The 12500-nt window shown below is 47.4% G+C and overlaps 1 protein-coding gene across 1 annotated transcript in view; it reads left to right on the forward strand.

The window, feature by feature from the left end:
- The window catches only part of rapgefl1 (Rap guanine nucleotide exchange factor (GEF)-like 1), a 42591-nt gene that overhangs the window by 21880 nt on the left and 8211 nt on the right, over positions 1-12500 (forward strand). Inside the window, exons 4-12 of the mRNA XM_031575181.2 lie at positions 699-796; positions 1772-1884; positions 4317-4484; positions 5650-5747; positions 7374-7496; positions 7853-8031; positions 8520-8610; positions 8824-8874; positions 9041-9128. Coding sequence (XP_031431041.1) covers positions 699-796; positions 1772-1884; positions 4317-4484; positions 5650-5747; positions 7374-7496; positions 7853-8031; positions 8520-8610; positions 8824-8874; positions 9041-9128 — 1009 coding nt within the window. The remainder of the gene's footprint in view (positions 1-698; positions 797-1771; positions 1885-4316; positions 4485-5649; positions 5748-7373; positions 7497-7852; positions 8032-8519; positions 8611-8823; positions 8875-9040; positions 9129-12500) is intronic.

Raw genomic sequence — 12500 nt, forward strand, 5'->3', positions numbered from 1 at the left:
CACACACACACACACACACACACACACACACACACACACACACACACACACGTGCCCATGTCGAGGGAACAAGATTTGACCCGTTAACATGCTCATGATCAGCCACACAAAAATTGTTGAGTCTCATACCAGCCCAAAGACAACAGTAGGCCTCTGCAATATTCAGGAGCTAAGAAATAATATTGTCCCTTTACCAGATAGATAATGCACTTGGAAACACTACTCCAAAACAATGTCAACTGTTAAGTGGAAGACTTTATGTAATAAATGTAAGCCCGTTTCATCAGAAGTCTAATAGAGGTGTGCAACATTGTGAGTTTAACATGAATTATTCAGATAGGCCTCCCCAGTTGTCACAATCAATCTCTTTTTTTTGTCTCCCGCACTCATTCTTCTCTCTTTCACTCTCTCCCTCCTCTTCTTTCTCTCTCCCTATTTCTCTGCTTGTTTCTTCTCCTCTTTCTTTCCCTCCCTCTCCCTCTTTCTGTGCTTTTCCTCCTCTCTCTTTCTCCCTCTCTCTCTCTCGCTCTCTCTCTCTCTCTGTATCTCTCCCTTTCTCTGTCTTTCTACCTCCATCTCTCTTGACCGTTTGTTCCCACTCTCTGGCTCCCTCCATCACTCTTTATCTCTCTTTCTCCGTCTCTCTCTTCCTCCCTCCCTCCCTCCCTCCCTCCCTCCATCCCTCTCTCTCTCTGTAGGACCTGTATCTGTGTGCGGTGCAGGAGCTGAGTCAGTACCCAGAGCTCGTGGAGGATGTTCTCAAGCTGCAGCGCTGGACTGAGATCCTGCAAAACCCGTGAGTGTGAAGACACACACACACGCATACACACACACGCATACACACACACTCACGCATACACACACACGCATGCATACACACACACACGCACACGCACACGCACATGCACACGCACACGCACACACATGCATACACACACACAACCCATGAGCACAGCTGGAGCACAACCCCCCCCCCCCCCCAAAAAAGCCTCATATTCCCACACATTCAGCTAATCCAGAAACATTCCTCCACCCTAAAAACCCCATTCCCGCCGTTTCCCAAACACACTCTGCCTTTTTCCCACGTGCGAAGGGAAGTGTGCTCCGAGCCTCTGTAATCAAACGGCGTTTCCTCCAGGCTCGTTAGGGAAAGAGGCCTCCTCATGCTCGTTAATGTCCTTTCCTCCTCTACCAGGCCCCGCCCCCCGCTCCCCAGCCCCATAAACTACCCACAAACATTAAGCCCCTAATTACTTTTGGGTTCAACAGAAGAAAAAAGAAAGTCCTGAAGAAGAAAAATAAAAAGAAAAAAAATGCTACATCAGAGGAGACCATAATGTTTGCGTTAGTGGTTGTGTTCCCTCATAGTGCTGATCTAGTTTTAATTGGGTTCTTGTATCTGGGTGATTTATGGAGCAGGGGACTTATATTTCCCCGCAGCGGTGCTCTCATTGGTAGCCTGATGACGGCCGCCCGTGTCCCAGTCTGTGAGTCTGGAGCTCACTGTTCACTGCAGGGGGCGTGCTGAGGGAACAGTGGGGATGGCACAACCAGGCCGGGGCTATGGACACGTACAGATGGCCATTATAAAGCAGCTCCACAGAAACATTACATTACAGGGCCTGGGTTTGTAGTGGATACAGATGGTGGTTTTATTTTCATTCTCTCAAACATAAATTTAAACTATCTCGCACTCTTTTCCCCTCCTTTCTGTCTTTATCTTCCTTTCCCTCCCCCTCCTTGTCTCTCTCTCTCCCTCTGTCTTGTTCAGGGCGGAGGAGGATAAGGAGTGTCGTAGGAAGCAGGTGCGGCCTCTTTTCCGTCACTTCAGACGCATCGATGCCTGTCTGCAACCACGAGAGGCCTTCAGAGGGTCAGATGAGAGTAAGTCCCCCTAACACACACACACACACACACACACACACACACACACACACACACACACACACACACACAGAGATGCCTGTCTGCAATCTGCCTGTCTGCAACCACAGTGGCCTTCAGAGGGTCAGATGAAAGCTCCCCTAAGTGCACTTACTTACACACACACACACATACTGATTTTTTTTTAGAAAACCTGGTCATTGAGCCTCACAGAAAGCTGTGTTGGTGTCAGGGGTTGAGGGAATTTCCAGGGTTATTTTTTCCGTTTCATTTAACTTTATCACTCATACAATCGCTCAATAAATCAATCATTTAAAGTAATTGATTAGGGAGTGAGTCATACTAGCTGGTTCTTTTGCAACTGATCAATACCTAATTTAAAACCAGACGTCAAACCTGCTGAACCCGCAAATCCAATTAACCTGATTTTTCTGCTTTTCATTCACAAAATGGAGGGGGGGGGGGGGGGGGTGGTGTGTGTGTGTGTGTGTGTGTGTGTGTGTGTGTGTGTGTGTGTGTGTGTGTGTGTAAAAAACAGTAAAGCAAAACAAAAGGCAGAAAACAAATGGATTGTCTGTCCCAGGACTTACTTCCTAATTTCACTAACCTTCACAACCCACTGATGACTCACTCTGGTATATGCACATCCATTTGAGTAGGGGCAATGAAAATCCATGGCAGGATTATAAATGGCTCATTGATTTTCCCATAATGATGCTGATTGTTACATGAATGGGGACAGCTGACCTCATGGGGCTGAAACAGCAGTAATACAGACACGCATAGATTGATTCTACATAGAAATATACGGGTGACCGTACAATGTATGCTCTCTCATACTTTTTTCCCTACATCAATTTATTTCCTCTCATAATTATTTTCCTCTCATAACCTTTCCCCTACATCAGAAGTGTTTTTTTTTTGTGTAAATAGAAAGTGCAGGAGGCATTCTAGGGCTCGTCCGTAGTCCCACCCAAGGGCTGAACTGAAATCCAAATCCACATTGAGAAGCAACACCACTCACCACTGTGTTTCAGGGGCAGTCTCCTGCTCTAGTCTGCTCCCTGGATCAGGCCCTTGGGTCAGCACGTGCAGCTGCAGACGTGTGCTTATAAACAGAGCACTCAGGAGTGTTTACCCTCTCCGGCTCGTTTGGGCTCCCGTCCAGAGTTTAAGGGGAAACTGATCTCTCTGCAGGCAAACCGACAGGCAAACAGACAGAGAGACACACACACACACACACACACACACACACACACACACAACTCCACCCAAACATCGAGCTGAGACGGGAATGGACATGGTTTCGTTTGGGTTCATGTAGCAGACGTCACCTCACCACTGTCTGCTCAGACATGGGCTGACTGGAGGGTGGTTCAGGGGCGGTTTCAAAAAGATATTTTAGACTGGTCTGTAGTGTCAGGTCAGTCTTTATTTTTGTAAAATGGTCTGAACTTGTATTATACTAATCGATGAGCAAAAAAAAGACTGACTTATTTCATGCCCCCAAAAATTTGAGGTCTAACTCAGGTCTAAGACCCATGTTACCATGGTAACAATCGGTGACACCTGCTGACCAGTAGCATTCAACACCAAAAAAAAAAAGGAAAATATGGCTCATAGCATGTGGTTTGCTAACATTGTTTTGGAGAGAGCAATGAGAAGGAAAAGCTGCTGGAAACCCCCTGGAAATATACAGCAGTCAGGACCTCATCAGTCCTTTCCGTTTCGTTTTGATTAATGGCGTGTACTGTCTGCATTCTTTTCTCCATATCAGGTTTTTTTTCAGGTAAAATGTCCTTGTTGTAACTGTTGAGGTCTACCAAAACACAAATGTTTTTTTTTGCTGGGGTAAATGGAGCTGAGTGGTTGGATGCGGATACTCTGTCAGTCTTAGTTTACCCAGAGTTGATTGTACACTAGTCCTGTTTAAGATAGTCAAGAACTAAACTGCTTTGTGCAATGGATGAAGTTAGACATCCATCTGAGGCGTGCCTCTTTGTTCTATCTAAGCCATAGTAAAAGTGTCTGTTTGTGAAACTGGCCCCCGGCTCTAGTGTTGACTTGTCCCAGATCAGGACCAGATTCCTGCCCGAGTCAGAGGCTCTCTGAGACCAGGCCTTCCTCCCTAGAGTAGAGTGTACACATCACTGGTTCAGGCTTCACCAGTGGACAGGGGTGAAGTGAACTAACTGCCTCAGTCTGACCACTCCGCTCACCACTCCTCGCTGTGTGTGTGTGTGTGTGTGTGTGTGTGTGTGTGTGTGTGTGTGTGTGTGTGGTGTGTTTCCAGTCTTCTGCAGGATGTAATCTTCAGTTGCTTCATGCATGATCAGTGTACCGTGGTGAGGGGAATTAACCTCTCTGCTCCTCTCTCTCTCTCTTTGTTTCGGTCTCTATCTGTCCCTCTCTCTCTCTCTGTGTGCCTACAGTCTTCTGCAGGGTGTACACGCCAGACCACTCCTACGTGACCATCCGCAGCAGGCTGTCATGCCGTGTAGGAGAGATACTGGCGCTGGTCAAGGAGAAGCTGCAGTACAGCGAGGACCAGCCAGTCCAGCCGGGGAACCTCGTCCTGGTGGCCGTCACTTCCGCGGGTGGTACGTGGCATAGAACTCCGTTTCTCTCCTAACAGCTCTACCGGTTCCTCCACTCAGAAAACCTGAAATGTTCTGGTAATGTGCCAACAAAGCCATCATAAGTTCAATACCAAGGAAATTATAAAAAATGTAAAACAGCTTGCTGCCAGGTAGCTTACTCCTGTCCCTGCATTTAAGAATCTCTTCCTTAATAACTGCGAGCCAGCTGGCTGATGTTGAGACAGGTTTAGTAGACGTACAATATGGCTGCTAGATCCATCTGTGTTTAGGAGATATCTTAAGGCTGAGAGAACTTTGACCGTCTACTTTTGTGTTAATGCGGCTCAGCTGGTTGGCTGGTCTTCCAGTTAGAGGTGTTGAACCGTTGCAGTTAATACTGGGAGCAGGTTGGCCCACAGCTCTTACTGTCAGGGTGAATGTGGACAGAGCTGCTAGGCTTTTGTCTCTCCTAGGGCTGTAATAGGATCCCACCTCGTTACAGCGTCCAGGACCGCATGCTCACAGATAGCAGTCAAAGCGGAGATTTATCTGGTCCTGATCCGACGGATCTTTCCCCGGTTCATCCCAGTTTTGGCTGCGTCCGTGGAGCCTCGCACACAGCAGGGTCTTTAACCCACATCATTCATTCAGCAGGCACCCACCGCAGGACAGGGCACACGTACTGTAGACGGCGCTAGACTAAAACGGGAGTCTTTCAGCAGCTCGGCATGGTGGAGCTTTAATGAGGAGTGCTCAGCACAGTTAGTCAGTTTAATCCATCCGCGTCTCAGACTGGGGCCCATGGGCTCCGCTGGTTGATCAAGGGGAGGCCTAAGTTAGGGTCGGAGCAGGAAGCAGAGACTGGTGGAAGTGTTATGGGCTGGATTCATGTCGCTTTCACAGGGGAATCCCTGGTGAGAGTTGGTCCAAGAACAGGAACACACTCAGGAGCACAGGAAACAAGCCTATTGTTTGGAGTGTGTGTGTGTGTGTGTGTGTGTGTGATTATAAGTAAAAGTGTATCACTGCATTATAGTTTGTGTGTGTGTTTATAAGTAAAAGTGCATCACTGAATTATAGTTTGTGTGTGTGTGTGTGTGTGTGTGTGTGTGTTTTGTCTATGCATGAGTGTGTGTCTGTTGTGTGTTGCATTGTACTGATTTTTGGGTGTTTTATCTGTTTTCAGAGAAGGCCGTGTTCCGTCCGAGTGATGAGGCAGTCTTCACCACACTGGGGGTGAACACACATCTCTTCGCTTGTGAGCCATCAGAGCTCGAGACTCTGGTGAGGATCTCACACACACACACACACACATCCATCCCTTGATTCTCACATGTATAATAAAAAACGTTGTTCCCATTATTGTGCCTACTCTCCATACAACAGCATAGCAGTGTGCTGATGTAGAGACGATGGCGGCCCAACCCAGAGCTCTAGAGGCTGTGGAAGAAAGGCATACATACACACACACACACACACACACACACACACACACACACACACACACACACACACACACACACACACACACACACACACACACATACACACATACACATACACATACACACACACACAGGGCCCAGCCCAGAGCTCTAGAGGCTGTGGAAGAAAGGCATACATACACACACACACACACACACACACACACACACACATACACACACACACACAGGGCCCAGCCCAGAGCTGCAGAGGCTGTGGAAGAAAGGCATACATACACACACACGCACACACACACACACACACGCACACACACACACACACACACACGCACACACACACACACACACACACAGGGCCCAGCCCAGAGCTGCAGAGGCTGTGGAAGAGAGGCATCAGTGCTCATAGAATGTGGAGCATGTGGATGTCATCGCTCATGAGGGCACACTAGGTATTTTTAGACAAGCTCTGGAGTTTTCTGTCACCACACAGGTGACAAGTGAACTCTGTGACAACCATCCTGCCAAGCTGACGATTCTGTTTATCAGGGACACGATCACATCTTTTAGAGCAAACATCTTTAGAAGACAGTGAAAATTCATGCATTCTTGCCGTTATCTTTATATGCTGAGTGCGACAGTGGTACAGAAGGTAGAGAAGTCGTTTAGTAATCAGAAGGTTGTTAGTTCAATTCCCTGTCGAAGCGTCCTTGAGCAAGACACTGAACCCCTAATTGCTCCTGATGTGCAGTGTGCCATCAGTGTAAATGTAAAAATGTGTATACATCCTTGTAAGTCACTTTGGATAAAAGCGTCTGCTAAAATGAAAAAAAAAAAAAAAAAATGCTAGACCTGTGAAATGTGTGCTTCCCCCAGTGCTGTAGGCAGTAGCCTTTTTCATTTTTACAGTCATAGCATTCGTGTCTGACATGTTTCACCAGATGGGTCGTGTTTCATGGGCAGCCAGTGGTCAGGGGCATGTCATGTTGATGGTGACGTGTTGAGTTGAGTCCATTAGAGGGCGTGCAGACATCTTGCATGACTCAGACTGAAGTGTGAATGCTTTATGTAGTGTGTGATGCTTACTGTGTGATGGTCAATGCGGCAGTTATATGGAACACGTGGTTTGTTCATGAACAAGGGGGATTATATTTGTGGAAGAGACAGAGGGATGGAGAGACAGAGATTAAGGGAGAGAGTAAATATATTTTTTTGAATACTGACCAAGGCGGTAGAGAGAGATGCAGAGATGGAGATTGACAGACAGAGAGTGAGTGAGACAGACATCTAGAGATATAGACTGAGGGAGAGATACAGAGGTAGAGATTGAAAGACAGATGGATAGGAGAGATGGATGGAGTCAAGGTGGAATAAAGAACCAGAACGGAGTCTCACAGTGGAGTTGGAGAACCTGAAGAACCACACACTCAACTGTTGAACCCCCCATCTCTCCCCCCCCCCCCCCCAGATGCCACTGCCTGAGGAGATCCACTGGTCACCCGGCGACAGTAAACTCCATGACATGAGCGCGGAGGAGGTAGCCAATCAGCTGGTGGTGTTCGACTGGGAGCTCTTCAGCTGTGTCCATGAGGTCAGCAAGGGGTGAAACTGTGGGAGTGGTCTGGGAGGCTAAGGATTATGGGTAGTATTTGGGACACATGAACCTGTGATGTCATGTCATGAATCAAGAGTCACGCCTTTGGTTATGTGTTTGTCTTTAAAAAGCATAAAGAAGGCTTATCACAGCCCTGTACGGTACTGAAGAAATATATATACATTTCTTTGTCAATATAATATATGAAGATTATATTATATCATATATATATGATTTTGCCTTCAGTGTGAAGAACACTTAAATCAGTGAGAAAGTATTAAAAGTTTCTGTGTGCACATGTTTGGTGTGTGTGTGTGTGTGTGTGTGTGTGTGTGTGTGTGTGTATTGTTCAGGTGGAGTTTGTCTGTTATGTGTTCCACGGGGAGCAGTCTCGCTGGCGCCCCCTGAACCTGGAGCTGATACTGCAGCGCTGCAGCGAGGTGCAGCACTGGGTCGCCACAGAGATCCTGCAGTGCCAGTCGCTCCCCAAACGCGTGCAGCTGCTGCGCAAGTTCATCAAGATCGCAGCCCTGTAAGAGACTGTGTGTGCGTGCGTGTGTGTGTGTGTGTGTGTGTGTGTGTGAGGCAGCGTGTGAGACAGATTAATCACTCTTGTGTGAAAGGATAGATCACTATTAATTACACTCTGGGAAGGTGTGGTTGCTGATCAAGTTTAAAACACAAAGCTCTCTCTGTGTGTGTGTGTGTGTGTGTGTGTGCGCGTGTGCGCGCGCATTTGTGTGTGTGTGTGTGTGTGTGTGTGTGTGTGTGTGTGTGTGTGTGTGTGTGTGTGTGTGTGTGGCAGCGTGTGAGACAGATTAATCACTCTTGTGTGAAAGGATAGATCACTATGAATTACACTCTGGGAAGGTGTGGTTGCTGAACAAGTTTAAAACACCAAGCTCTCTCTGTCTCTGTGTGTGTGTGTGTGTGTGTGTGTGTGTGTGTGTGTGTGTGTGTGTGTGTGTGTGTGTGTGTGTGTGTGTGTGTGTGTGTGTGTGTGTGTGTGTGTTGTCTCAGGTGTAAGCAGCAGCAGGATCTGCTGTCCTTCCTGGCTGTGGTTTTGGGGCTGGACAACCCAGCAGTCAGCAGATTACGCCTCACCTGGGAGGTATGTATGATACACACACACACAGATCAAATTTTACTATCTTTTATGTCTAAAATGTAGAACACCCACTGTCTCAGATACTAAATACACAAACACACACACGCACGTGCACACACACACACACACACACACACACACACACACACACACACACACACACACACACGTGGAGTATGGATATGATGTTTGTCTTTTTGTGGTTTGTTCTGGAAGGGTTTACCAGGCAAGTTCAGGAAGCAGTTCCAGCAGTTTGAGAGCACTGCGGTGAGTGCAGTCATACAGACACACATTCACACACCCTCAGATGTAAAACAAAACACACACATTGGAAAAACAGACATTCGAAAAATACAAAACATGGACTACAGCAGACAACAGGGCCATGACACTAACTGTGTGTGTGTGTGTGTGTGTGTGTGTGTGTGTGTAGGACCCATCAAGGAACCACAAATCTTACAGGGATCTGATGGCCAGTCTGAGGCCTCCTCTCATCCCATTCACCCCACTGCTGCTGAAAGGTAAGGTTAAACACACACACACACTTTCACACACCTGCTGACACACGCACGGACACCCACACACAAATACACACATGTTCACACACTAGTGTTGGACGAAGCTAACATCATCTCAAGGTCTCCACTTGGCCCTGAGCAAACCAGACCAGGGGCGATGTGTGCAAAACAAGTCCCTCTCACACACACACACACACACACACACACACACACACACACACACACACACACACAGACACACACACACACACACACACACTCTGTCACTATCTCTCTTTCACACACACTATCTTAACTCTCACACACACACTCTCTCACTGACACACACCCACTCCTGTCTCGCCTTACTAATCCCCCTCTCTCCAGCTGCTGGCCAGATGTGTTCCCATAAACCCCCTCTCTTTGAGCTGTGTTCCGTTCCGTCGCATCTCTGCGGGTGTCCGCACCACGCCTGATTAAAAGGCGCCTCGTTAGGACCCGCCCTGCAAATTAACGCCTTTGCCAAGAGCCACCGATTCTCAGTGCCAGGCCACTCACACACACACACACACACACACACACACACACACACACACACACACACACACACATACATTCACAACAGACACTCATACATACACAACACATGCACTTACATACACATACGTATATATATGCACATACATATACATCTATAAACAAACACAGACATATGCAAGCATATACACACGCAAATTTGGAATTCTGTATCCTCACACACATACACAACCTCCCGCACACGTGCAGAAGAGAGGTTTGAAAGTACGGGATTAGAACCATGTGCTACTCTCCAGCACCCATTTAAGCATCTTTATAAACGTATTAGTTACATGGTCTTACTGGCACATACACACACAGAAACACTCCCACAAGCATGAGAAAGTTCAGAGAAAAACGCATGTTTGGAGTTGTGTGTATATATACACAATTATGATGCACATTAGCATGCACACAAACACATCCACACACACACACACACACACACACACACACACACATTCACAAACAGCCTCTGTTTTTCACTGGTTTGGTTGGTCAGATATGCTGAGTTCACTTTCAGGCTCGTTATGCTGCTTGATGAACTTAAGAGTAATGGTTAAAGTCACGTGTGTGTGTGTGTGTGTGTGTGTGTGTGTGTGTGTGTGTGTGTGTGTGTGTGTGTGTGTGTGTGTGTGTGTGTGTGTGTGTGTGTGTGTGTGTGTGTGTGTGTGTGTGTGTGTGTGTGTGTGTGTGTGTGTGTGTGTGTGTGTGTGTGTGTGTGTGTGTGTGTGTGTGTGTGTGTGTGTGTGTGGATGTGTTTGCATGCATGCTAATGTGCATCATAATTATGATGCGCACAGCTCTGGCACACTGGCAGCTCTGACACACACACACTCTCACTCGCTCACACACACACACTCTCACTCGCTCACACACTTCCATCCCGCTCTCATACTCTACCTTCTAGTCTTGTACAACACATCCATCAGGGGATCTGATTGGCCTTCTAGTCTTATACCACACTTCCATCAGGGGATCTGATTGGCCTTCTAGTCTTATACCACACTTCCATCAGGGGATCTGATTGGCCTTCTAGTCTTATACCACACTTCCATCAGGGGATCTGATTGGCCTTCATTTTTCTTCTCTTTGTTACCCCCATCATTTTCTTCCCTCCGTCTCTCCTCTGCTCATCACCCTCCTAATGACCCTTGAAAAGACCCCTCTCTCTTTTATTATTTGATTTCCTCCCTCCGTTGTTCCCTCTGTCTTCTGTCTCTCCTTTTCACTTCCTGCTATTCTGGTCTAGTCTGGTCTTTGTCATCCACTAAATGTATAAACTAGTGAAAGGTCACTTTAACAAGCATGTAGGGTCCTTGTTACGCCTAGACCTCTTGAATCTGACAGTGTGGACACAAACACACTTTCAGTGTACTTTTAGTGGGACATTAATATTATTGTCATTTCACTGCATGGACGTCAGAGTCGCTGTCACTGTCTGTGCCCTTTGCTTTATGTAATAACCCCAATGTACTCTTCTTGAGAAGAAACATAATTTGAGAATAGATTGGACCTCTCCTCTCCCCTCCTCTCTCCTCTCCTCGCTTAGATGCCTCTTTTCTCCTCTCGTCTCATCTCCTCTCTCCGCTCCACACCTCTCCTCTCCTCTCCTCTCCCCTCCTCTCTCCTCTCCTCTCCTCTCCTCTCCTCTCCGCTCCTCTCCTCTCCTCTCCTCTCCTCTCGTCTCGTCTCGTCTCGTCTCTACTCTACTCTCCTCACCTCTCTCCTCGCTTGGCCTAGTCTCTTTTCTCCTCACCTCTCCTCTCCTCTCCTCTCCTCGCTTGGCCTAGTCTCTTTTCTCGTCTCCTCTCGTCTCCTCTCCTCTCCTCTCCTCGCTTGGCCTAGTCTCTTTTCTCGTCTCCTCTCCTCTCCTCTCCTCTCCTCGCTTGGCCTAGTCTCTTTTGTCCTCTCGTCTCGTCTCCTCTCCTCTCTTTAATTATTTTGGATGTAGATTCTTATAGGATCATACCACCCCCCACCCCCCACCCCCTCCTCATCAGCTCCTCATCCTCTCCCTGCTTTTAGCTTAGTCTTAGTTTCCCCTGGAAGCGCTCTTCCTGGTGGAGGGGAGCCATTGCCGTGGGCCACCCTCCAGAGAGTTGCCTTTGTTGGCTCCAAAGTGCTTTGAGGCAATACTTATTGTTGACACTCTGTGTAAATAAGGTTGAATTGCATTCAGTGGAAGTTGGAGGTCTCCCATCTGCTAACTTAGCGTGTACAAAGTTGTTTGTTAATCTAAAACCGCTGTTCAAATATTATTGTTTAGTTGGCTTGGGCCCGGACACATTGAGTTCTCCAAAAATCAACTAAATGTTATTGCAAGTATATCTCAAGTAAATATTATTGGCTAGTAAACCCCTCTTGAAGGACCTTGAAGGACGTTCTGCCTGTTGTCTGATGTCAGCCACCACTGTACCGCATCCGGGCCTGATCAGAGCCGCAGCCGGCTGTTATCTGCCTCACAGCTTTGCTGAGTAGAGTAGAGGCAATACATGGGCTGATGAAAGTGATACGAGCTGTGTGCTTAGTACACTTGACAGACAGACAGGCCGGCAGATAGGCGGCACAGGCTGGTAAATGCATCGGTCAGATATCTTATTGAAATGCTGACTTTGGAGATGACTAGAGACCTTGAGGGTATGAGTTTGGGGTTAAGGGTGTGTGTACATCAGGATTACTATAGTTGTGTGGGTAGTTGTGTGTGGGTGGGGGTGATAGTAATTTCGCTACCAACAGACTCAATCAGAAAAATGGCGTTCAATCAGGAAACAAAGCTTTATTCTTTACAATAGTGCACCAAGGGAGAGAGAGGAAGGT

This window comes from Clupea harengus, chromosome 1 (assembly GCF_900700415.2).
Source record: "Clupea harengus chromosome 1, Ch_v2.0.2, whole genome shotgun sequence".
Classification (NCBI taxonomy): domain Eukaryota; kingdom Metazoa; phylum Chordata; class Actinopteri; order Clupeiformes; family Clupeidae; genus Clupea; species Clupea harengus.